The 27,608-nt window shown below is 38.1% G+C and overlaps 1 protein-coding gene across 1 annotated transcript in view; it reads left to right on the plus strand.

The window, feature by feature from the left end:
• Nucleotides 1–27,608, plus strand: part of NEK7 (NIMA related kinase 7) — a 92,736-nt gene that overhangs the window by 59,286 nt on the left and 5,842 nt on the right. The window contains exons 7-8 of the mRNA XM_065883859.1: nt 4,239–4,333; nt 10,968–11,081. Of these exons, the coding sequence (XP_065739931.1) occupies nt 4,239–4,333; nt 10,968–11,081 (209 nt within the window). The remainder of the gene's footprint in view (nt 1–4,238; nt 4,334–10,967; nt 11,082–27,608) is intronic.

Consider the following 27,608-nt stretch of genomic DNA (forward strand, 5'->3'; position numbering starts at 1 on the left):
TGTTTAAATGCAAGGGACAGAATGACCTGGCTTGTCTGTCTCCCCAGCACCTAGAACAGTGTGGACCCTGATAAACAGTGTTAAAAAACTCAGCAAGGTAACACATGTGATCCATTTAACACAGTGCCTGGAGCAGAGAAACAGTAACTAGAAAACTTTCTGGGTTTTTAAATGTTATCAGTTACACTTGAAAGATGAAAAATTTATTTAACAAATGTCTTTTGTAGAAGAAATATTGATCTACCACTCAGCCATTCTGTACTGACCTCAGATAATACTCCTTACAATTAAGTAAATTTGGCCTCCATGGAGTCTGCCAACACAATTTCTGGGCTGGCTTAAGAGTATGAAGGAAAAAATGAAAATTAATTCCTATTCCCTGAAGTTGTGTGTGTTCGTGTGTGTGTGTGTGTGTGTTTTAATCGAATTGAGGTTTAAGATGAATTGTGTCCTTTCAGTTCTCCCAACAAGGAATGTTCAAAGCTTTCTTTTCTGCAGTTTGTTCTGAGAGAAAGAAGCAACATTTCTAAACTGAATTTGCTTGTTTCTACCCTCTGACGTAAAACATTTCAGTCAACTGTCCTAGGTAATAGTTTAAAACAGGAATATATTACTCTTTTCCACTTCACTTTCTGTATGGGTGTTTGCAGGGTTTTTATGAGTGCTGGAGAGTTTGAGAGCAAAGGGATCTCAGAAATGATCTCATCTTCTTCATCACTGCACCTTACAGATGAGGAAAGTAATAAAAAGAGAAGTTAAGTGGTCCTAGTTAGTTGGTGGCAAAGGTAACATGTGAAACAGATTTCCTGACCTTTGACTGATTTTTCCTTTCCTCCCTTACTTAAAACAAGACAAAAAAATAGCAACCCAAATCTAACCACATAAAAAGATGCTTCAGTGGTTCTATTATTTTTTCTCATTCAAGTCTTTGCAGAAATTGCTAAATGTTTATAAACTATTGAAAAAATTCTGTATGTAACTTACTCTGATGAATTGAAAGTTATTAGTTTATTCTATAATAGCATGTTAACAGAAGTTTTTGGCTTTCTTAAACATATTGTAGAACTTGCGAAAATCAGTCTTCATTTTGTTAAGGATACATTTTAGGATGTATTTATTGTTAATAGAGTACTTCCCATGTAAAACTTTTCTCATATAGCTAGAATAAGTCAATTAACGTAATGGATTTTTAAAAAATATTTGAGTGACTGTCTTGTTATAAAGAAGGGTCAGATAGCATTTTCAGTTGTTAACACTTTTCCTCTAGTATCAGACTTTCTGTGTTTTATAATGCCATCATCCGTTTCTTACTCACTTTTACTCCCGTCAGGAGGTTAAAATGACATAAGTATCTGCGGCAGTGAAATATATTCCCGTTTTACCTCCAGCCACGCATTCTGGAAAGACTAGTGGAATCATGCGTCCCGCCGTCTGAGGCTCCTCAACGCACAGTAATTTGCGTGGTCGTTGTAGTGTCTAATCATGTCACTCTGCACCGCCCCCTTGTCTTGTACAGTTGTTAAGAAGTCACCACATTCTTGAGGCAACAGCACTAATACACACAGCTGTCATGAATTTTAGAAAAAAAGGTTCTTTAGGAAATAATCATGTGTTCATTAAGTTTGAAATGTGGAGAACGTCTCACTGCATTTAAACGCATTTCGCATTTTCCTGGGCACTTAAACTTTGCGGCTCTGTGCCCAGTAGAGACGGGCGAGGATGGACCCTTCATGGGCAGGGGCCCAGCCTGTGCTCAGTGTCGGCGTCCAGGACGGAGGCGCCCTGCGGGGGCAGGTCGGGGAGGCGTTGGGGGGGGGGGGCGGCAAAACCTGCCTCTCGCACCCAGGCTCAGCGCTTAGTGATGAGTCTGTCCCATCAGTGATCATAGTGCAGGAGTCAGACTTTCTCCTTTCCCACTTAATGACGCCTTTGGACATGATGTGTCGGTCAGAGAGGTGAGTAGCATACTCAGATTTCCATTTTATTATATACGCAAGATACACATAATTGAAATACCCAAACGTGTATTTAGTATAAAGACGCTGGTTGCTGGTAACATGAAGGAGAACCCTCGTCTGGGTTTAAAGCCGCAGCGTTAACTCTGTGTGTAACTGTTGGTAATGACCTCCAGCAGCTCCCTAAGAGGCTCTTCTGTACCTTGCAGCTTTTCAGGTTTTAGGTTTAGTTTAGTGGGATTCCTAACCATCCCGCTTCTCTGCCTCCTTGGCTCTCAGGCCGGCCGTGCGTTGGGTCTGTGTGGCAGTTAAGGTGTGATGCTGGGGCTAATCTCTGTAAAATGCAAGCATTTGTTCTTCTTTTTCCCTCTCATCAATCTTTCACACTCACATCAAACCCCTAATGTATCAGCAGGTTTCCCAGAGCTACTGGTTAAAATTACCTTTGCTTTTGGTAAACTCTGAACCTTCAAGCCTCACTGTTTTCAGTCGCCCCCTGTGGATTCCGTGAAGCCTCTCTCTGCACATCCCTCACTGCCAGTCACTGGCTTCACGTCCGGGAGCCTGTACAGAGCCATTTATTATTCCAGCTGTACCCCTCCCCCCTTGAATGGAGAGCGTTCAGTATGCCCACAGTTGGTGTTGCTTGTGAAAACTACAAGTGGAAGGGGCTACAGGGCCCAAAGCTGCAGAGCTTGTGTTTATCTGACTCAATAATAATGCAGATTCTTTAAACCTAGCCATTTCTAAAAGTTTCTTGGCTTTTCTCACCCTGAGAGAATTTGGCAAACTTACTTGTTTGTCTTTAGAGGAAATGCTGCAATTAAATCATTTCTTTCTTAAAGTTTGCCTCAAATATCATGTCCGAATACTTCATACTTTAAATTTCTTTTATCCTCCGGTTTGCATACTCCTTTTTTCACTTCTTCACTTCAGTAAGTACCTCCCTTTCATCCATTCTGACTAGGACCATCCATTACTAGGAAAAATGGATTCCAGTATAGATAGGATTTCTTGTGAATAGCTGGTTCATGATGTTTTCAGCTTTTAGCCCAGCATAGTTTCCACACAACCGTTAGGTTATAACTTCATTCTTTTGGAAGAAGAGGATGATGCCTTTGAGGATGATGCTTTGACTGTTGATGTGCCTCTTCTTGTTGCCTCTGACGAAACACCGCTGTTCAGCATTCTGAGTTACACTCTCATTAGATTTACTAACTCCTAGGGAGTACTTAAAAATTAGTAGAAGAAGGGAATGTGCTTTTCTCTGTGAGCAGCAGCATAGTTTTGGTAGCTGTTGCCTCAAGCAAGTAAAATTTCTAAATATTGTTCTCAAACTTTGATTTTCTATTTGTCAAAAAGCCTTAGGCAGATGGTGAAATAATAGTCATCTAAGTTTGAGACTTAAGATATTCACTTCCAAAGTCACTTCAATGTTTTTTACCCTTCAAAATATAATGTATATGTCTTACTTATTTTAAGATATTTAATACATTTTAAATTAAATATATTAGCATTCCTTATATTATGTTCACATTTTCTAAAATGGTCATAAAAAAACAAAAAATGTACTCACACATCGAAACAAGCAAACCCCCAAATTATCCAGAGCATCTTGTCTCTACAAAGTTCTCAGTAGCAATAGTCTCGGACATTTTTTCAGAGATGTCAGTGACCTTTCACATATGTTATTATATAACCCTTTGATGTACAAAAGTCTGTTTTATTCTTTCTAAAGTGGGAGTAAGGTACTGAAGGTTAATGATTATATCATTTGTAATTTTAAGAGTCACAACAATGTTCTAAGGGATGTTTCTGTAAAAGTTAATAAGTATGATTTATTTATACGTACTCTACTCAGTTGTTATGTATTGCTGTTTATTTTAAAATTATTATATCATCATGTTTAATTATTTGGGATATACAAGCCATGTTTAAAAAAATCAAGAAATGAAATCAATGTGAGTCACTTAGTCGATTTTTGTGTTAGAATTCCTTTCTTTTTCTTTAGTTATGCTCCCTAGATTCTCCCTGAATTGATCAAAAGGAAATAAAGTGTAACCCACCACACCCTTTTTAAAGTGGGATAGTTGTAAACATGCTGTTCAAGGATCAGGGAGGAAAGAGGAAGTTTAAAAGTTTTGAGTATTCCCCAGAGCAATCTTCTGATCCTAATGAATTATTTTGATGGCATTTTAAATCTGGAATTTTGGATGTAATTTCTTAGCACAGTGGCATCTTCATTCTTTTCCTTCTCTTGTTTTATTTGGTTTCTTTCTGCAGTGGGTACACCTTATTACATGTCTCCAGAGAGAATACATGAAAATGGGTACAACTTCAAATCTGACATCTGGTCCCTTGGCTGTCTACTGTATGAGGTAGGTAATGGTGATAAATTCCATATATTGAATTGGTTTTACTTACTGGAATATATTTCCCCTATCCTAATAGTGTATAGTTATTTTTTTCTGGGTGATGTTTAAGAATTAGCTTTTTAATTATGAGGAAGTTAATTCATTGACTTAGTAACTGTTTGTATAATGAAATTTAGTAACTATACATTTCTACACATTTACTTCCTCTAATATAATTTTAAATTGTTTCCTTTTGATGGGAGTTTTATTTCTTAAATGTTTTTTATGTTAATATAATGTTGCTATATAATCTTACTTATAAAAATATACATTTGAAGATCTATTAAAAAAAAACTGTTGCCCATGCGTAACAGGATGGATATAATAGAATGGATGTAAAATATGAAAGCATAGTAAATAGCTTTGTCACATTTTTTTTTCACTTTTATGTAGATTAATTCAGCTTTAAGGATAGTTTGTAGACAGATAATTCTTCTAGGTTATCACTTAGTTTCCGTGAGTAACGGTTTATATTGGTAAAGCTCAGTGAAATACTCTCTCTCACCTGTTCTACTGGTGATAATTTATCAAAGGAAGATGGAATCATGTAGATAGATCCTCTAGCAAGTATTGCAGTGTGACAGTCTGAGTGAAGAGAAGAAAGCATGCTATGAGCACATTTTATATTCATGTTATATAGTAATGGTATCAGAGAACACTCATGCTAGGGACTTCTGTAATTTACTTCTTTAATTGAATGGTAATTTTCCTAGGAATGTAGGCTTTCAGTCAAAGCTGTTAACTAAAACTTAACCTACATCTCGGTAACTCTTTTAATAAAATAAAATGAAGGAAAATAATACATTGAATCATTTTCATATTTTAAGGTATACAAAGGAAATCTGAACTGGATAGGTAGAAACCAGTGTATTTCTTACTCTTTATTTTATGTCTCTTGTCTTCCTGACTTAAATGAAATATATGATGAGATCATCTATTTTAATTGTTCCACCTTTACTTGGAAGTAGAGCAGCAGAAGGTTTTTTAAAATGTGTATCATAATCTTTAATTATTATTTTACAGATTGCAGGTTCAAATTTCCTTAATTTAAGGAACCTGCGATTTTGTTCTTCCTACTAAATAAACTAATGACCACTTAAAGAGATTTAAAAAATGTTCTTAAAGAACATCCTTAGGATAATTTTTATTAAGAAAAGTTATGAATTAGTGATAGAACAAAATACATGTTTGTATGTATTCACATGAGATTAAAAGAGATTTATGCTTACTATATTATATTATGTTAATAGGTTGGAACAGTGTTGCACTGATTTGATTATATTAAGTTATTGTAAAGTTTAAAAGGCACTTTGTACATTTTAAAATATTTTATACCTGTTTAGGTGACCTTAGATTCCTTCAGGCCGTAGTCTAATAATATTATCAAAGCAACATTTTCCCTTTATACACCTAAAAGTAAACAGCAAATTGGTTTCCACTAAAGAAATTAAATTTAGCAATGAAAAAGTTCAGTTGAGGTAATAAGCATTTTTTGGGAAGTTTGCTAATTATTGTAGGACCAGCAGACTCCCATGTCAAAACTGAAATAATTCTTCACATTCTGGATTTGCCTTTGAGGCAGTGTCCCATTTTTATGTATACTTGAACACCAAAATAAAAATTATTTCTTTGGACACTCCTCCATGCATGTGTGTTATGTGTTGTGGATGGTTCTGAGTTACAGTATTTAACGTGGTAACATTAGTTTTGGACACTCCTCCATTCATGTGTGTTATGTGTGTGGATGGTTCTGAGTTACAGTATTTAACGTGGTAACATTAGTTTTGGACACTCCTCCATTCATGTGTGTTATGTGTGTGGATGGTTCTGAGTTACAGTATTTAACGTGGTAACATTAGTTTTGGACACTCCTCCATTCATGTGTGTTATGTGTGTGGATGGTTCTGAGTTACAGTATTTAACATGGTAACATTAGTTTTGGACACTCCTCCATTCATGTGTGTTATGTGTTGTGGATGGTTCTGAGTTACAGTATTTAACGTGGTAACATTAGTTTTGGACACTCCTCCATTCATGTGTGTTATGTGTGTGGATGGTTCTGAGTTACAGTATTTAACGTGGTAACATTAGTTTTGGACACTCCTCCATGCATGTGTGTTATGTGTGTGGATGGTTCTGAGTTACAGTATTTAACGTGGTAACATTAGTTTTGGACACTCCTCCATTCATGTGTGTTATGTGTGTGGATGGTTCTGAGTTACAGTATTTAACGTGGTAACATTAGTTTTGGACACTCCTCCATTCATGTGTGTTATGTGTGTGGATGGTTCTGAGTTACAGTATTTAACGTGGTAACATTAGTTTTGGACACTCCTCCATGCATGTGTGTTATGTGTGTGGATGGTTCTGAGTTACAGTATTTAACGTGGTAACATTAGTTTTGGACACTCCTCCATTCATGTGTGTTATGTGTGTGGATGGTTCTGAGTTACAGTATTTAACGTGGTAACATTAGTTTTGGACACTCCTCCATTCATGTGTGTTATGTGTGTGGATGGTTCTGAGTTACAGTATTTAACGTGGTAACATTAGTTTTGGACACTCCTCCATTCATGTGTGTTATGTGTGTGGATGGTTCTGAGTTACAGTATTTAACGTGGTAACATTAGTTTTGGACACTCCTCCATGCATGTGTGTTACGTGTGTGGATGGTTCTGAGTTACAGTATTTAACATGGTAACATTAGTTTTGGACACTCCTCCATGCATGTGTGTTATGTGTGTGGATGGTTCTGAGTTACAGTATTTAACGTGGTAACATTAGTTTTGGACACTCCTCCATTCATGTGTGTTATGTGTGTGGATGGTTCTGAGTTACAGTATTTAACGTGGTAACATTAGTTTTGGACACTCCTCCATGCATGTGTGTTATGTGTGTGGATGGTTCTGAGTTACAGTATTTAACGTGGTAACATTAGTTTTGGACACTCCTCCATTCATGTGTGTTATGTGTGTGGATGGTTCTGAGTTACAGTATTTAACGTGGTAACATTAGTTTTGGACACTCCTCCATTCATGTGTGTTATGTGTGTGGATGGTTCTGAGTTACAGTATTTAACGTGGTAACATTAGTTTTGGACACTCCTCCATTCATGTGTGTTATGTGTGTGGATGGTTCTGAGTTACAGTATTTAACGTGGTAACATTAGTTTTGGACACTCCTCCATGCATGTGTGTTATGTGTGTGGATGGTTCTGAGTTACAGTATTTAACGTGGTAACATTAGTTTTGGACACTCCTCCATGCATGTGTGTTATGTGTGTGGATGGTTCTGAGTTACAGTATTTAACGTGGTAACATTAGTTTTGGACACTCCTCCATGCATGTGTGTTATGTGTGTGGATGGTTCTGAGTTACAGTATTTAACGTGGTAACATTAGTTTTGGACACTCCTCCATGCATGTGTGTTATGTGTGTGGATGGTTCTGAGTTACAGTATTTAACGTGGTAACATTAGTTTTGGACACTCCTCCATTCATGTGTGTTATGTGTGTGGATGGTTCTGAGTTACAGTATTTAACATGGTAACATTAGTTTTGGACACTCCTCCATGCATGTGTGTTATGTGTGTGGATGGTTCTGAGTTACAGTATTTAACGTGGTAACATTAGTTTTGGACACTCCTCCATTCATGTGTGTTATGTGTGTGGATGGTTCTGAGTTACAGTATTTAACGTGGTAACATTAGTTTTGGACACTCCTCCATGCATGTGTGTTATGTGTGTGGATGGTTCTGAGTTACAGTATTTAACGTGGTAACATTAGTTTTGGACACTCCTCCATGCATGTGTGTTATGTGTGTGGATGGTTCTGAGTTACAGTATTTAACGTGGTAACATTAGTTTTGGACACTCCTCCATTCATGTGTGTTATGTGTGTGGATGGTTCTGAGTTACAGTATTTAACGTGGTAACATTAGTTTTGGACACTCCTCCATGCATGTGTGTTATGTGTGTGGATGGTTCTGAGTTACAGTATTTAACGTGGTAACATTAGTTTTGGACACTCCTCCATTCATGTGTGTTATGTGTGTGGATGGTTCTGAGTTACAGTATTTAACGTGGTAACATTAGTTTTGGACACTCCTCCATGCATGTGTGTTATGTGTGTGGATGGTTCTGAGTTACAGTATTTAACGTGGTAACATTAGTTTTGGACACTCCTCCATGCATGTGTGTTATGTGTGTGGATGGTTCTGAGTTACAGTATTTAACGTGGTAACATTAGTTTTCACCTTAGCACATTTCCTCAGTTGCTCTGTGCAGGTGATTGGGAAGAACTAGAATTTTTCTAAGGATTTAATTTACCTTGGTGCTGTATATCTTTCTGGTTCTGTATTAATAGAATGTCAATAAAAATGCCCAGTAGTTTAGCTTTAAAAAATTGGCCATAGCGTCACATCGATATTTTATATTGTATCCCACTAAGAATTTACCATTCACAACGAAGGAGTGGGAAGCCTTTTTTGAAAACGTATTTTAAACTCAGAAAATTAGACTTTCAGATATTCCTGAAACCTCAAAAAAAAAAAAAAAAAAAAACTAGCAGTACAGTTTTAATTGATATGCAACAAAGTAGACTTTACTAATTAAAATCAAGATGCTGTGCTTTTGCTACACGGACCTTTACATGGAAAAGTAGGTTTTACACATTTCCTTTATTGTTCAGTGCAGCAATTGCATCCTTCCAGGGTTGTAGGTTGGTGGCTTACAGTTCAAAAAAAAAAGAGAGCTGCCACCAGCCCCAAAGACAGACAGTGGGCTTTCGTCCCTCCAACACCCCCAGAATACTAATCAGGGAAGTCGGACCCTGGAGGTCAGGGAGCAAGTCAATCATTCTAGCGATCGTCTCAGTGTGGAGGATCAAATTAGCCTGAAAAATTCAGCTGCTGGGAGGAGAGGGCGAGCAGCTGTCAGGGGCAGCATCGAGATGCACTAATGAACCAGATGAATAGTGCAAAAGCTTGAAAATAAAAACAGGACAGTTGACATTTTTCATCTGTCAAAGCAGGAGATGCATGAAAATATACTATTCCTGTTTAACTCCTTAGGGGACATTCAGATTTTCTTTTTTTTAACACTGCAGTATTGAGACAAAAGTACTGTAATGAACTCCTGGCACAGGATAATGAATATACGGACGTTTACTTAGGGTTTTTGCAAACACGGAGAGACAGTAGTTTATACACACAGTCTGTTTTTCAAGGGGGGCATTTTAAAGATTGTGTTTTATCATAAAGTGTCCTCGCATTTCAACAAAACATGTTATTATTATTGTAGCCCCTCTTCTAGAAATTTCCTCTCAAATGGAGTGGAAATTTATATGTTTAGGGACATGCACCTTGTTTGGGGGTTTCTTCTCTTCGTGGGGAACACCTGTTCCTAAGGCGGTTTTGCAGGAGATATAGGAAAGGGCTGCCGGGCGGCTCTGAGCTCTGCTTCCCCCCCCCAGCCCCGCGGTCCAGGCCGGGAAGGAGTTAAGCTCTGCCTGCAGCGGCCCAGACAGATGAGAGCCATTCGCAGCTCATGTGTCCCCGCCGACGCCCACCCCACCGAGGAGCACTGCTCGGCCCAGCGTGTTGCACGCACGCCTGGCCTGTCTGGGGAATGTACACATTGTCCTTCCAAAATCAAACTTATTAGCACATGTAGAAAAGGGTGACTGACTTGGGGGCAGCGTCGTACTCCGTGTTGTAGTCTCGCGCCCGCAGTTCAAAGATTCAGGAGGCGAACATTTTCAATTGAATTTTTAGTTTCTAACCCTGCTAACCACAGTCCTTGCTCACACCTGAAATCAGGTCAAGTTAGAACCTGGTCTTAAAGTTAAATTCAATAATGTCTTTTTAAAAGGCATTCATTCTTAGAGTCGTTTTTTTTTCCTACATAAAAATCTCATTTGGATGCCTTGAAGCAGCGGCTAGACTCCTAGGGCTTTTGAGCACATTTCGTGTTTTCGAGACATCATCAAAAAAGAAAAGCAGTTTCTAATTCATTGTGAACTAGTTGAGGATCAGTTATAACATTCAGACCGAGAAGACATTTTTTATCTCAAAATAACCTTTTCCTACAGAAACTGTCGTGTGAAATAAAATGCTATGTGTTCTGTTCCCCAAGCATTGCTAGATTATAATTCAGTTTTAACTTCAGTTTCATTTTTGTTGTATTGTGACCATTACATGGTTGATATATACCAGTGATGTCTGTCTAGTCATGAGATATACTAGTTGTTCCTATAGCATTGTATTTACAAAGTGTCTTAAGTTATTTTCTTATTCTTCTAATACTGTTTTATACTGCGTATGTGTGCGTGTGTATATGTTTAAATAATTATATGCTAACCATTTCTCCCTTTTGGGGAAGTTTAAATGTTGAAAATAATAACCAAAAATTGAAGTAAGACTTTTTAGGACTTACTCAGTAATTCTCTGAAAAGGATATTCATGAAACACAAAATGCCTACAGAACTTTATTTAAAGTATTTGTAATTACCCCCCCACCCCCCGCAGTGTAATATACTTGATGAAATCTCCCTTAAAGTTACCATGTAACTATATCAGTTTCATTGGGAGCATTTTACAGATGGCTGCGTTACAGAGTCCTTTCTATGGCGACAAAATGAACTTGTACTCGCTGTGTAAGAAGATAGAGCAGTGTGACTACCCACCTCTTCCTTCAGATCACTATTCAGAGGAGGTAAGTCATTTTTCAGTCATGCGTTCATGTTGTTCATTTTGCTGATGTTTGCATTTTATTATAGAATCTTCTTTTATCCATTGATACAAATGACAAGTACAGGTGGCAGAAAGAGCACCTTCATTCCGTTTTCCTTCTCTCGGAGGCTTGGCTGTTAGAGAGGTGGCCACAGTTAGTTCATCACGTGGAAAGGAACACAGCACAGCACGTGGTGTGACACCGGCCACTTCCTACGTGGGATGGGAACAGTGGCTGACTGCAGCCTCCTGAACACTGAGGAGGGCAGAATTAATGCCGAAGCCAGGCTCTGGGCGACCAGCATGTCCAGTGGCCCCTCTTAACAGGGTCCCTCCTCATGCCTATGGTCTCAGAGCAGCACACAGTTGTAACTTTCTCTTCTGGCACCACTTCCTTCCCTCCCTCCGGCCCATGTTTTCCCAGAGTGGAAGCAAACATCTCTCAGCTGCATGCCTCTCAGTCTTATTCTTTCAGCTTTACCCTCCTTCCTTTTGCTTTTACAAGATCTGTCCCATCACGACCTCACTGCTGCAGTCAGAATTCTGTAGGAAATGTTTGTGCTTATCACTGCAGATGTGGTAAAAAGTACACTGGGTAGAATTGAAAATCTTAGAGGACTTTACCTTGTTAAGATCTGAGCTGGATCCTTGCTTGCTTTGGGAACCCACTGAAATGAGTTGTTTGGGCTCCACCCAACATCCAGTTTTTCACTGAACAAAACATCTCCCATTTTTGCCTAATGCATCATGATTTTATCTATATTTAAGGAGGAGATATGCAGAATAGCAGTGTCTCAGGCTAACTAAGTGTGTTCACATAACTGTTTTTGGAAAGCTCACTGGGGACCCACCCAGAGAAACCACTGTTTTAGGACATCTCACCTGCTCATGAGCAGCAGATGTTTTGCCCAAGGAAAATGGAAAGGGGCAAAGGAAAAATATGAACCAATTATAATGTTCACCTTTTAGGTGGTCTCAGCACTCTTTCTATGTGAAATGAATGCAGTCGGTTCCAATTTTATATAAGGAAGAGTGAGTCCATGTAACTTGAATAATAAATATCTCTGAAGAATTTTTACCATATGTAAGGCATTTGTGGTCCTAGGATGTTGAAAGTACCTTTTTTTTTTTTTCTAATAGTTTTGATATTGATAATCAATGACGCTTGGTTTTTTTGTTTCACAGCATTGGTATTCAGGTAATTAGAACAAACTCTTACAAGGCAGTGGTGGTAATTTAGAAGTATTATCTTTATTTGATGTTAATGCTATTATGTTAGCCATTTTTAATTACTATTTTGGGTATAGAATATAAATACGGCACTTCACAAAGCCAACTTCAGAACTCTCGGCCTGGAAATACAGTAGGGTGTGAATAGTCATGCAAAATGATAGCGAGAGTGTCAGGGGCCGTCCTTTGTTGTGTCATTCATGCTGTCTTCTTTTTTCCACGAAGCGCATGAATATTTCACGTATCTGCATCCTCATCCCCTATTCTTCTTGACTAATTTTCAGACTGTCTGAATTTGCATTTCACATGGTAGCTGATTAGGAGATGCCGAGTGCAGCAGTGAAGCCTCAGCAGGCGGTTGCCATGGTGACCTTCAGCAGGATTTTAATGATGATACCACTAGTGGTTCGTTGAAGTCGGCCTGCCTGCAGGGCTACTTCACTGCAGCTAAGTGTGAAGTTGGATTTGCGGATTCTCAGCCAAGGGGCAAATATCAAAGTCTGGCCCAGATAGAAGAAGGTCTTATGGTTGGGAAAGGAAAACAGATTACACTTTTTTACTTCACTCTATATAGTTAGCAGTTTTGAAGAGAGATATAAAGCAAAACATGTTATATGATGTACTTTCCAAAAAAGATAGTACAGTCTCTCCGATTGGTAAAATTTGCTGTTGCACGATGATAAAACTGAAAGCTGTAATGCGTAGGTAAACAGGGGAACTAATTCTTACTGAAGAAATGAGATCCAAAAAATACAGACTAATGATCTTACTTTAATCTGTTCAGTTATGTAGAAAAGTTCTCAGAATAAGAGCTTTGAAATGCAGATGTGCTAATAAATATTTTCTCTCCTTAAGTAGGAACTCAATTTGTTTGGAAAATAATTATACAGAATTTATGGTAGCAAAAAACCTGAACAGACTTCATGCTGCCATACTTCAACGGTATCTTAATATTCCTTTACATAGTAGGCTTTATAGATCTTTTAAAAGTCTAAATTGCCATTTAGCTTTTTTAGTAGGGCAAAATTTAGGAAACAATGAAAAGTGAAGTATAAAGTTTTTCAACAGTGAACTTTCAGTTAAAAGACCAGTCCATTAGGTGTCAATTTTATAGCTCAAATGCTAACAGACTCTATATCTGTTGGAAAACTAAACATTTTAAGCAAATTAATTCCCCACCAAATATCTATTTGAAAGCTTACTAAGTTGATTTAGCTACTGCTAAATTTTTAAGGCTCCTGCCCAAGGAGGACACACAGGGAGCATTTCATGAGAATAAAAGGCATGCCTGCCAACCAGCCTCACTTGATCAGAATCCTGGGGAGCTCTACAGGGTTTATTTCCAGATACAGTCGTTCCATTTAGAACAGCTCAGAGTTTAAGAGCTTAGGGTTTTTAAATTTCTTATAATCTAAGACATAGATACACTTAAGCATTAAAAACCAAAGCTGGGAAATAGTATCCTTTGGAAGAATAAACCTGTATGTCAGATATTTCCTTTTGAATTAAGTTGTTGTTATTATGTACCGTTTAGGATTCCAGACTGAATTATCTCAGCTGTACATGAATGATATTAGGAACGTATATATATTTGTAGCTGACTAAAGTATCTCATGACTTTTAGTGTTCAGTATTCTTTCCTTTTCTAGTAGTGATCTCATTCATGTAGCAATAGGGAATTACTGTACTTAACAATAAAAATATTGGGTCAAAAAAAGAAAAGGTAGATATTTTCCCTGAGATACCTCTTAGTTTTAATTAAACTTGGTATTGTTGGTGATTAAGAAATTAACATCAGTGAAGCAGACATTTATTGAACATTTACTAAGTCCAAGGAGTTGTAATTCCCACGGCCCCTCGTAGTCTGGTCTGGGCTGAGCTCTCCTGGCGTTCTGATCACAGTGTACTCGCTTCTTTCCTGAACTCTGCCCATGCAGGTTGTACTAGAAGGCCCATGAATTTCCTTCTTTCTGTGGGTGTTGCTTCCTTGTGTTGAAGCGCTCCTTGCCCTGTGCTTTATCAGGCAAACTCATTGTCTTTAGAACAAACCATGGCCGTCATCTTCTGCATAAAATTATCCTGCTCCCCTTTCTCCACCCCTCAAACCCTCCTCCCTTGGCAGCCACACTGCATTATAATTGTTTTTTTTTCATTGAGGTAGAGTTGATTTACAGTATTATGTAAGTTTCCGGTGTACAACATAGTGATCCACAATTTTTAGAGGTTATACTCCATGTATAAGTATTATAAAATATTGGCTATATTCCCTGTGCTGTACAATATATCCTTGTAGCTTATTTATTTTATGCATAGTAGTTTGTGCTTCTTAATCCCCTTTTGTCCCTCCCCCTTCCCCACTGGTAACCACTCGTTTGTTCTCTGTATCTGTGAGTTTGTTTCTTTTTTGTTATAGCCACGTTTGTTTTCGTTTTTAGATTCCACCTATAAGTTATGATGTACAGTATTTGTCTTTCTCTGTCTGACTTACTTCACTTAGCATAATACCCTCCAAGTCCACCCATCTTGTTGCAAATGGCAAAATTTCTTTCTTTGTTCTGGCTGAGTCGTATGCCATTGTGTATATGTACCACGTCTTCTTTGCACATGTGGCTCCCCACTCCAGACTGTCTGGCTCCTGTAACTGCTTTTTATCTGTGTGTCTCTAGGGCCTGGCACACTAAAAAAGTTTCAGTGATGATTGATTGATCAATCAATTGAGCGAATGAGGGAGTGAGATTAAAGGAATAAATGAAAAGAATGAATGAACCAGTTAATGTCAGTTGAATGAGTGAATGTTCTTACAGAACTCTCTATGCAGTGAGGAAGAAAATTACTCAAAAGACAGGTCAGAGGTATGATGTTTCCTTTTACTGATGTTACCTGCTACATGATTCTTTTCATTCTGACAAGCAAGCAACATCATATCTGCAATGTCCAATGTCCATTACTAGGAAATAAGGCAAATCGATTTTTTTCCCTTCAGTTTCTCTATTTAATTTCTTTGGGAGACACTGGAGTAATCATCAGAATTGTGCGTTTTCACGATTGTTCAGTAATTTACCTCAGGAGAATCTAAATTTTAAAAATAGTGAATAGTTTATTGAAAATCATTTATATAGAAAGTGTAAAGTGTGGTTCTCTACTGAATTAGTTTCTTTTTAACCGATATTTGAAAATCTGAGCACTAACACAATGCGAAATATAGATTTGTGTCTTTAATATTTTTTTAAATTAAAAAATCCTAGCATAAATAGAGAATACACAGGAAAGGCTGAAGAGAATTTTGCCTCAGCAGATTGGAAGGAAGTTCTGAAAAGTTGAGTAAAGAGTTTGTAGATGAAAGTGGAAAATGGAAATGAGTAGAGCGAAGAAGAGTGTTCTCAGTCTGAGAAAACAGAGTAGGGAGAAATTAAATTGAAGATTTGAAAACCATACTTTAAGTAAAAAGGAAACTTAAGTGCCTGTAAAACATTGGTGAGATGGTTAAAGCTTTTTAATAAAGTGGACAATGTTATGATAGCAGTGCTTGTGAATCTGACCTATTATGGCAAATGCTTATCTGTTTAGTAGTAATTTTAAATTCATTATAAGTGACAGATGGACACAGTACTTGTGGTTACCTTGTAATTTTATATATATATATTTTTTTAATTTTTTTTTAATTTTTTTTTTTTTTTTGCCGTATGCAGGCCTCTCACTGTTGTGGCCTCTCCCGTTGCGGAGCACAGGCTCCGGACGTGCAGGCTCAGCGGCCATGGCTCACGGGCCAAGCCACTCCGCGGCCTGTGGGATTTTCCCGGACCGGGGCACGAACCTGTGTCCCCTGCATTGGCAGGTGGACTCTCAACCACTGCGCCACCAGGGAAGTCCATTGTAATTATATTTTTGAAAACTTGATAATTTAGTAGGTCTTACTACTTTTTTTATAGGTGAAGAAACCAAAATATAATATTGGAATCAAAATTATTAATCAGTTTTCACATTATTTAATGCCTGTCTTGTACATTAAATTTCTGTGTGTTTTGTGGCTTTATACCTCCAGCCCACAGATAGAAAAACATCAGTTACTATTAAAACTCAGTTAATGGAACTACTTCTCGAATATGCAATTATCCTATAAAGTATCAGCCTAAAAGGTCACATCCAAAGAACTAATGGAGAATGGATGAAATCTCATAAACATTCACCTCCAAAATGATAATCTTTTTCTTTAACGTGATTAAATAACAATTTTTTTTACTTTATTACTTCCATTATGATATCTTCCTTTCTTAGACAATGCCACAATTCCCCCTCCTCCTTTTTTACTTTTTTTAAGTTAGAGAAATGGAAGGCAGGAGGGAGGGTTTTTTTCCAGGAATAGTTCAGTGGTGCACACTGGCAAAGTCTTCCCTACCACTTCACTCAAATGCATAAGAATTTCCAGCATCATTTTCATTATTCTTTTTCTTTTTAATTGAAGTGTAGTTGATTTACAACATTGTGTTTCAGGTGTACAGCAAAGTGATTCAGTTATATACATATATATTTTTCACATTATTTTCCATTATAGGTTGTTACAAGATATTGAATATAGTTCCCTGTGCTATACAGTGGGTCCTTGTTGTTTACCTATTTTATGTATAATACTTTGTATCTGTTCATCACAAACTCCTAGTTTATCCCTCCTTCCCCTCCCTTTTGGTGACCGTACGTTTGTTTTCTGTCTGTGATTCCGTTTCTGTTTTGTATATAGATTCATTTGTATTATTTTTTAGATTCCACATAGAAGTGATGTATAATATTTGTCTTTCTCTGTATGACTTACTTCACTTAGTATGATAATCTCCAGGTCCATCCATGTTAGTGCAAATGGGATTATTTCATTCTTTTTCATGGCTGAGTAATATTCCATTGTATATGCATACCACTCCATCTTTATCCATTCATCTGTCAGTGGACACTTAGGTTGTTTCCATGTCTTGGCTGTTGTAAATAGTGCTGCTCTGAACATTGGGGTGCATGTAGCTTTTTGAATTAGACTTTTTGTCTCCTCTTCTGGATATATGCCCAGTAGTGGGATTGCTGGATCATATGGTAGTTCTATTTTTGGTTTTTTGAGGAACCTCCATACTGTTCTCCATAGTGGCTACACAAATGTACATTCCCACCAACAGTGTAGGGGGGTTCCCTTTTCTCCACACCCTCTCCAGCATTTGTTATCTGTGGACTCTTTGATGAGGCCATATGAGGTGATACCTCATCATGGCATTTTCATTATTCTTGAGACTAGGTAAGTATTGATTTTTCCAGAGTATTTAAAATATAAGGATTAAAATGCTTGATCCTTTCTATGCTTGATTATATATGAATAACAAAATAATAATGATGAATTTTTAGTTGAACTAAACTGATTTCAGATACTTATAGGTTATTGTAGAGTAACTGTATTTGCATGGCTTTAAATAAAATTGGAATACCTAAATTTTTTCAACTTCTGAAATCACCATTTTCTTTCACCCACATAAGAAGTTTCTTGTTAAAGAAGGAAGGTCTGCAGCATTATTCCCATTTTACACGTGAGCAGACAGAGACCCAGAAGTAACAGAGCAAATACTAGACTCCAGGGCACCCCTTACGACATCCACTGCTTGTGCTGTAAGAGCAAAGGAAGCAGCCTTTGGAAGGAGGAAGGAGAGTCTCAGGTCTACCCCAGGCTCGTGGGCTCCTCAGTGCTCTCTTTTCTGTCCCCACCCTCACCCACCATGTCACCTGTGCGCCCCTTCCCGGGGGCACTGTGTCCCGGGCAGAGAGGCAGGGTCACAGCTCCCTCAGGGCACTCCTCTGCCTGGCCTGGCCGCAGCTTGTGGGCCACGCCACACTGAAGGGAAAGAATAAGGAACTTTCGCAGAAGGGTAGGAATGAGTTTTACATATTAGAATGTGTAAAAACTACTACATGTATTTCAAATAAGGTATCCGAAGTGTCGATCCATGACATGCTAAACAAAAAATGTTATGATTTGTTGTAATTTTATTGCTTCATTTCCCAAATGTTTACCCTTAAGGAAAGGAGAGCAAAGTACTAAGTGGAAGCCTTAAAAATTAAAACTGGCTTTTTAACCTAATACTTACAGGTAATTTCTGTTTATATTTAAATTCAGAATATGCTTAAAGAAGTTTTTTAAGTTGAGTCAGTAACAAAAAACATGACCTTTGTTTTAGCTCATAAAAGAGCTACTTTATGTAAATAAGAAAAAAAGATGAAAGTGCCAGGTACAGATTAGTTTTGCATATTTTGAAGTTAAACTATAGGTTATAAAACCTTTTATTCATTTGACCAGTCTAAATAGTTCTATTTTATAGTTGCTACCTTCACAAATTTTAATACAACTATATAAATTTCCTGGAGTTCTTACTGGAAGTTAACCATTGTTATTTAAATTGGTGCTAGAAGATTATTCCTAATACACTGTCCCAAGAATATTTAAATGAGGGACATTATATGGCACGAATAATGTTTGGAAGTATATCTGTTTTCACAAATATTTCTCTAGTTCTTATGTAATCCAATGCTGAGTGAGATGAGAGTATTTTACTTTAAAATGTGATATCTAATAATATTAAATATAATCTATAACTGTGCCATTATTTGTTAAAATTAACATTGAGTGTTGTCTCAAACACTATTAATAACATTTGATTTTCCTTCCTAAAAATGGTTTTAGTAAGTTTGAAACTCTCATCATTTAAAATATCACTTGACCACCTTACTTAAAGTTGCCATATAAGATTAGATCTTTAAGCTTTAAATGTTTCATTTTTGTTTAAAAAATATATTTAAGGGCTTCCCTGGTGGCGCAGTGGTTGAGAGTCCGCCTGCCAATGCAGGGGACACAGGTTCGTGCCCCGGTCCGGGAAGATCACACATGCCGCGGAGCGGCTGGGCCCGTGAGCCATGGCCGCTGAGCCTGCACGTCCGGAGCCTGTGCTCCGCAATGGGAGAGGCCACAGCAGTGAGAGGCCCACGTACCACAAAAAAAAAAAAATATATATATATATATATATATATATATATATATATTTTTTTTTTTTTTTTAAGCAGGCCCTTTGTTCACGTATGCTTCTGAAGTGACACTGGGGACTCGCTCCTTGAAGACGAATCCAAAGTGGTGCCCTATATTTTACTCATCCTGTAACTTTCTAAAGACGTTTCAGAGTTTTCAGAAGACACTGAATGATTTTCTGTGGAACGGAGCCATAACATTACCTTGTAACGTATCTGTGTAGGAGGGCTTTCTTTTCCCTTCCCTCCCCGCCAAGTCAGTCACTAGTGACGCTTTGGCATATGCGTTGGATCTGCCTCCTCATTTTGTATGAACATCTGAAGCTTCGAAACATAGTGCGTGTTAATGTATTAGACCCACTTTGGGGTGCTAAAATGTGTCCTTGTGTAGATGGATACTGGGTGTGTTTGGGAGACTGATATACCATAATTGGTCTCAGAGGGATTAGGATGGGGTGGAAGAGAAGCAGTACCAAGAGCAGGGTCTTTGTTACTCTGTCGAGAGTTGTGTCTGTGACCTTGCGCCACGATGCACAGAGAGCCCTGTTTTCATCACCTGTACGCAACTGAACTTGACGCTTAAGTGGGTTATCGCCCTGACAACAGTGACTGTTAACACTCTCTTCTTTTAATATTTTTGGTACCAACCTATATGCTTTGACATTTCTTTAGACATATATAGATCAGAATATATTTGCATTTTCTCTGCTTCATTAATTTCCATGTGGCTTATGATTTCATAATCCTTTAGAAATGTTGGAGACAATTCATTTTATTTTTATGTTATATGCTTTTCCTCCCTTAAATGTTTGTGTTTTTTATTTTTTAATTTTTTAAAAATTAATCTATCTTTGGCTGCATTGGGTCTTCGTTGCGGTGTGTGGGCTTCTCATTGCGGTGGTGTCTCTTGTGGAGCACGGGCTCTAGGCACGCAGGCTTCAGTAGTTGTGACATATGGGCTCAGTAGTTGTGGCGCGCAGGCTCAGTAGTTGTGGCACACGGGCTTAGTTGCTCCGCGGCATGTGGGATTTTCCCGGACCAGGGCTCTAACCTGTGTCTCCTGCATTGGCAGGCAGATTCTTAACCACTGCACCACCAGGGAAGCCCTGTGTTGCTTTTTAAATGTCCCTTAAACATCTGAATTACACAGTTATTTCTTCTCTGATTTTTGTAAAGGCTCCTACATATTAAGACCTTTATTTTTAACTTGTCCTATAAAACAATTTAAAAACAACAACAAAGTACATGTGTTTACAAACACATGTAAAGTACTGTAAACTAAACAATTTTCTCAAGGTAACGTAAACCATGAAATGTCTCTTTTATTTACTCCTGTTTATTTTTATTAATGTAATATCTACTGATTTTGGAGTTATTTCTATAAAGTAATAAATGGAAAGCTAATTCCCTCAATTTAAACACAAAATTTTTTTGAGCAAGTGATTGCCTGACATTATTATTAGAAATTAAAGCCCGACATATAGGAATATATATAAAATTCTTAAAGTGATTATATGACCATATGTCTTCCTTGAACGTAGTTAATAATGTAGTACTTAGAATCATCAAAGTGTTGTATAGTTGTTCAGGATTTTTAAGGTAGTTTCTTCCAGAGGTTTGCAGGAACTTTTTTTTTAAATGTAAGACTAATACTGAGGGATATCACTAATATAATTCTTTCTTTTTGATTATGTAATGTCTGTCTGATAGAAAACTTAGAGGCATTTTTTTATGATTCATCATGTCACTGTGTAAATTCATAACCTGATATAAAAAAATTGTTCCCTGTGAAAATTCAAGTACATTTTCTTTGGAGGGAGTCACATTAGAATATAGGAACAACATAAGAGATGGTAATAGGGTTGAACAGTCATTAATTAGAGGAAGAGAAAAAACGCTTACCTTTGCTAGACAGTCTCCAACTTTTTAGTTGTTAAATAGCTAAACTTGTTCCATGGCCAGTTGTAATATAAAAGTAGTAAGTTGGGCTTCCCTAGTGGCGCAGTGGTTGAGAGTCCGCCTGCCGATGCAGGGGACACGGGTTCATGCCCCGGTCCGGGAAGATCCCACATACCGTGGAGCGGCTAGGCTCGTGAGCCATGCCCGCTGAGCCTGCGCGTCCGGAGCCTGTGCTCCGCGACGGGAGCTTTCTCACAACAGTGAGGCCCGCGTACCAAAAAAAAAAGCAGTAAGTTATTTGTTGTGATTCTTTTCTCCCCTTGCTTTGCCAAAAGACTATTGCAACTGATTTTCCCCCCACTAGTTTAATATGTCTATTTAAATATATCTTTAGAACAACCAATAGTTATATCAGAGAAAACTCCATCAAATTAAGAATTCGGGCCTATATAAATCTCCCATAACATGTTTACAGTCCACCATTTTTCTAAAGGGATTTGAGATAACTTACAATAAAAGACACGACTTACAGGTTATTAAAATAGAACAGAAGTCCACTTCAGGACCAAGGAGAGAAGGGGCATGTAAATAGACCTATACAGAGCCGCTGAGGCAGATCTGTGTGTTTCTGTCATGGCTCCACGGGAAACAGTAAGCAAATCATTTCTCTTTTTAAGGAGGAAGTGTACCTGTTCTTCAGAGTTTTCTCCTACTAAATTATGATAGGAATATCTCCTGTAAGGGTCTGTGAGTAATATACTGGCATTGTCTTACACAGCAATTATACAATAAATGCCTAAGTGATTTTTGGTAAAAGCCAAAGGCAAGCATTAAAGCATGGTTTTGGAAAGGTGATTTAGCAGCAGGATGAACCAGTGTGCTCCCAGCGTGCAGCCTTCTGGTGGCCTAATTTGATTAAAGGGTACATCATAGATTATCCAAAGTTATAAGGATGAATTGTATTCCTTACCAGGTCTTCTCTAAGTTTTCATCCTCTTAGCAGGTTTGATAGGAGCTGTGTAGCACACGTCTCAATACTCTCTGAGTTCAAATTTTTTGAATAGTCCAGTCTTTGGATATTCAGTACACCATTATGTATTCCTTGGCAAGGAACTGCAGTGATAGGTTCTATTCTGCTGATTTACTTAATGGAAAGCAAGCAGCAAGTCAGGCTGACACTTCTGATCAAAGCTGAAGCATCTCACCACTCTGCTCACCAGTTGGACGTCAGACCAGCCTCAGAGTACCTGAATAAAGTACGTGAGAATGTTAGTTTCTCTACTCTGGAGGACCACCTGTTATCACCCAGTAACCACCATTCCCTGTCAGAACCCTGTAACTCATCTCTCTTGATTGGAACTCAGATATACCTTAACCCACGTGACATCACTTTCTAGTGGTAATGATTTAAAATTAAACCATTGAGTGTTACTGGATGATCAGTGTGTGCGGGAAGCTGTATCAGGCATCATCGTGAGGGGTCCAGAGCAGAAGGCCAAGCTGCTAAAAGGAAGCAAGCTGTCAGTTGGAGGAGTGTTCCAGTACTGTAGTGGTGGAGACTGTGACGGGAACAGTGCGTCTTCTCAGCCGGTAGGACTTGGCTGGGGATTGTTGGGCAGGGGGGCAGAAGTGTGATGAGGGTCTGTACAAATTTCAGATTCTGGCTTCAGAAATGGGAGGCACTGCCCAAGACAGGAAAAACTGGTCTGGGGAGAAAAAGAATAAGATCTCAGTTCTGAACACGTTTCACATGAGGTGTTAAAGTCCGTGTGAGTAGATGTGTTCAGAGGGCAGTGGTGGGGTGGGTGCATGGATGGGGCCCCTGAGGAGGTCTGGTGACCCTCGGCACGTGGCGGTGGTTGCAGCACAGAAGAAGATGACTCAGGATAAGAAGGCGGAGGGAAAAGGGAAAAGGGATAAGGAAAGCGCTTTGGGGCCCACCAACACTGGAGGGATTGTCAGAGGATGATAAACCTTAAACCTACAAAGAAAATTAGAAGGAAAAGCCTGAGAAGCTGGAGGAGAACCAGCAAGGTGTCAGGGAGCCAGGGGAGGAGGGACTCGCAGCCAGGGCACGGGGGGCCGTTAGATGTAGCGCCTGCACACGCCGCCCACCTCGGCCAGGGTGGGGCAATGTGGTGCCGCTGGGGGTGAGGGCCCAAAAAGGTGGCTGCATGGGCTCAGGAACTTGAGGTAGTGAGTGCAGATTCTAGTCACCCTTGAGTTTAGTTTTAGAGCAAATAAATGAGGTGCAGCAGCAGTTAGGAGGAGTTCCGTAGGCACACTTAACTGTACTTACATACTATGGTGAAGGAATCAGCAGATGAGGAGAGACTGACAATTTAGAAGAATAACGGACTCATCATTCACTCATTAAATATTCAGAGCCACCTGGGTCCTAGTTACTGATATACAAAGTTCAGATTCTGGAAGAGATTCCAGTGACAGAATTGAGAAGAGAAAAAACACTTCTTCTGATGCTGAAAGAACAGGTGATGTGCCTCAGGTGCAGATGCCAAGGAAGCGTGAGTCTCATAGTCTTGAGACACACGCTCAGTATCACAGAATATTGAGTTCCCTGTGCTATACAGTAGGTCCTTGTTGGTTATCCATTTTAATGTCAATCCCAAACTCCCAATTTATCCCTCCCCCCACCATTCCCCCCAGTAACCATAAGTTTTCTAAGTCTGTGAATCTGTTTCTGTTTTGTAAATAAGTTCATTTGTATCATTTTTTTCTTAGATTCTGCATATAAGCAATGATATTTGTCTTTTCTCTGACTTACTTCCCTTAGTATGATAATTTCCAGGTCCATCCATGTTGCTGCAGATAGTATCATTTCATTCTTTTTTATGGGTGAGTAATATTACATTGTATATATATGTACCACATCTTTTTTATCCATTGATCTGTCAATGAATATTTAGGTTGCTTCCACGTCCTGGCTATTGCAAATAATGCTGCAGTGAACATTAGGGTGCATGGATCTTGTTGAATTATGGTTTTCTCCAGATATATGCCCAGGAGTGGGATTTCTGGATCGTATGGGAGCTCTATTTTTTTTTTTTTTTAAAGAACCTCCATAATGTTCTCCATGGTGGCTACACCAGTTTATATTCCCAGAAACAGTGTAGGAGGGTTCCCTTCTCTCCACACCCTCTCCAGCATTTATTGTTTATAGGATTTTTGATGATGACCATTCTGACTAGTGTGAGGTGATATCTCATTTGATTTGCATTTCTCTAATGTTAGTGATGTTGAGCATCCTTTCATGTGCCTCTTGGCCATCTGTATGTCTTCTTTGGAGATATCTTCTGCCCATGTTTTGATAGGGTTATTCTTTTTGTTTTTTTCCTTTTGACAATGAGCTGCATGAGCTGTTTGTAAATTTTGGAGATTAATCCTTTGTCAGTCGCATTGTTTGCAAATATTTTCTCCCATTCTGGGTTTTTTTTTTTTTCGTTTTGTTTATGGTTTCCTTTGCTGTGCAAAAGCTTTTGAGTTTAATTAGATCCCATTTGTTTATTTTTGTTTTTATTTCCATTACTCTGGGAGAAGGATCAAAAAAGATATTGCAGCAATTTATGTCAGAGAGTGCTCTATGTTATGCTCTAAGAGTTTTATAGTATCTCATTTTACATTTAGGTCTTTGATCCATTTTGAGTGTATTTTTCTATGTGGCATTAGACCATGTTCTAATTTCATTCTTTTACATGTAACTGTCCAGTTTTCCCAGCACCACTTACTGAAGAGACTATCTTTTCTCCATTGTATATTCTTGCCTCCTTTGTCACAGATTAGGTGACCATAGATGCATGAATTTATCTTGAGACTTGACTTTCTGTCCTGTTCCATTGATTTATGTTTCTGTTTTTGTGCCAGTACCATACTGTTTTGATGACTGTAGCTTTGTAGTATGATCTGAAGTCAGGGAGCCTGATTCCTCTGGCTCCTTTTTCTTTCTCAGGATTGTTTTGGCTACTTGGGGTCTTTTGTGTCTCCATACAAATTTAAAAAATTTTTGTTCTAGTTCTGTGAAAAATGCCATTGGTAATTTGATAGGGATTGGATTGAATCTGTAGATTACCTTGTGTAGCATAGTCATTTTCACAATATTGATTCTTCCAGTCCAAGAACATGATATATCTTTCCATCTGTTTGTGTCATCTTCTATTTCTTTCCTCAGCATCTTACAGTTTTCAGAGTACAGGTCTTTTGCCTCCTGAGGTAGGTTTATTCCTAGGTATTTTATTGTTTTTGATGTGCTGGTAAATGGGACTGTTTCCTGGGTTTCTTTTTTGGATCTTTTGTTGTTAGTGTATAGAAATGCAAAAGATTTCTGTGTATTAATTTTGTATTCTGCCACTTTGTTGAATTCATTGATGAGCTCTAGTAGTTTTCTGTTAGCATCTTTAGGATTTTCTATGTAGACTATCATGTCATCTGCAGACAGTGCCAGTTTTACCCCTTCTTTTCCAGTTTGGATTCCCTTTATTTCTTTTTCTGCTCTGATTGCTGTGGTTAAGACTTCCAAAACTATGTTAAATAAAAGAGGTGAGCAAGAGTGGACATCCTTGTCTTGTTCCTCATCTTAGGGGAGATGCTCTCAGCTTCTCTCCATTGAGTATGATGTTAGCTGTGGTTTTGCCAAATACGACCTTCATTATGTTGAGGTATGTTCCCTTTATGTCCATTTTCTGGAGAGTTTTTATCATAAATGGATGTTGATTTTTACCAAAAGCTTTTCCTGCCTCTATTGAGAGGATCATATGGTTTTCCTTCTTCAGTTGGTTGATCATGAATTCACATGGATTGATTCACATGGATTGATATGCAGACCTTGAAAGTTCCTTGCATCCCTGGGATACCCCCACTGATCGTGGTGTAGGATCCTTTTAATGTATTGTTGGAATTGGTTTGCTAGTATTTTGTTGAGGATTTTTGCATCTGTGGTCATCAGTGATACTGGCCTGGAATTTTCTTATTGTGTGATATCTTTGTCTGACTTTGGTATCAGGGTGATGATGGCCTCATAGAGTTCGGAAGTATTTCTTCCTCTGCAGACTTTTTGAATAGTGTCAGAAGGATAGGTAGTAACTCTTCTCTAAGTATTGTTAGATAGAATTCAGTTGTTCAGTTGTGAAGCCATCTGGTCCTGGACTTTTGCTTATTGGGAGTTTTTAAATCACAGTTTCAATTTCAGTACTTGTGATTGGTCTGTTTATATTTTCAATTTCCTCCTGGTTCAGTCTTGGGAGATTATTCCTTGCTAAGAATTTGTCCATTTCTTCTAGGTTGTACATTTTATTGGCATAAAGTTGCTTTTAGTTGTCTGTTAGAGTCCTTTTTATTTCTGTGGTGTCTGTTGTAACTTCCTTTTCATTTCTAATTTTATTGATTTGAGCCCTCTCCCTTTTTTTCTTGATGAATCTGGCTAAAGGTTTATCAATTTTGTTTATCTTTTCAAAGAACCAGCTTTTTAGTTTCATTGATCTTCGCTATTGTTTTGTTTCTATTTCATTTATTTCTGCTCTGATCTTTATGATTTCTATCCTACTAACTTTGGGTCTTGTTTGTTCTTTCTCTAGTTGCTTTAAGTGTAAGTTTAGGTGGTTTATTTGAGATTTTTCTTGTTTCCTGAGGTAAGCTTGTATTGCTATAAACTTCCCTCTTAGAACTGCTTTTACCTCATGCTTTCGTTTTCATTTGTCTCTAGGTATTTTTGGATTTCCTCTTTGATTTCTTCAGTGGTTGTTTAGTAGCATAATGTTTAGCCTCCACGTGTTTATGTTTTTTACAGTTTTTTTCTTGTATTTGATTTCTAATCTCATAGCATTGTGTTCTGAAAAGATGTGTGATACGATTTCAGTTTTCTTAAATTTACTGAGGCTCATTTTGTGGCCCAGTATGTGATCTATCCTGGAGAATGTTCCATGCGCACTTGAAAAGAATGTGTATTCTGCTGCTTTTGGATGGAATGCTCTATAACTAGCAAGTAACTACATCTGGTCTAATGTGTCATTTAAGGCCTGTATTTCCTTATTAATTTTCTGTCTGGAAGATGTGTCCATTGATGAAGATGGAGTATTAAGTTCCCCCACTATTACTGTGTTACTGTCTATTTCTCCTTTTATGGCTGTTAGTATTTGCCTTATATATTGAGGTGCTCCGATGTTGGGTGCATATATATTTACAATTGTTCTATCTTCTTCTTGGATTGATCCCCTGATCACTATGTAGTGTCCTTCTTTCTCTCTTGTAACAGTCTTTATTTTAAAGTTTGTTTTGTCTGATATGAGTATTGCTACTCCAGCTTTCTTTTGATTTCCAGTTGCAT

Source organism: Phocoena phocoena, chromosome 1 (assembly GCF_963924675.1).
Source record: "Phocoena phocoena chromosome 1, mPhoPho1.1, whole genome shotgun sequence".
In the NCBI taxonomy this organism is placed as follows: domain Eukaryota; kingdom Metazoa; phylum Chordata; class Mammalia; order Artiodactyla; family Phocoenidae; genus Phocoena; species Phocoena phocoena.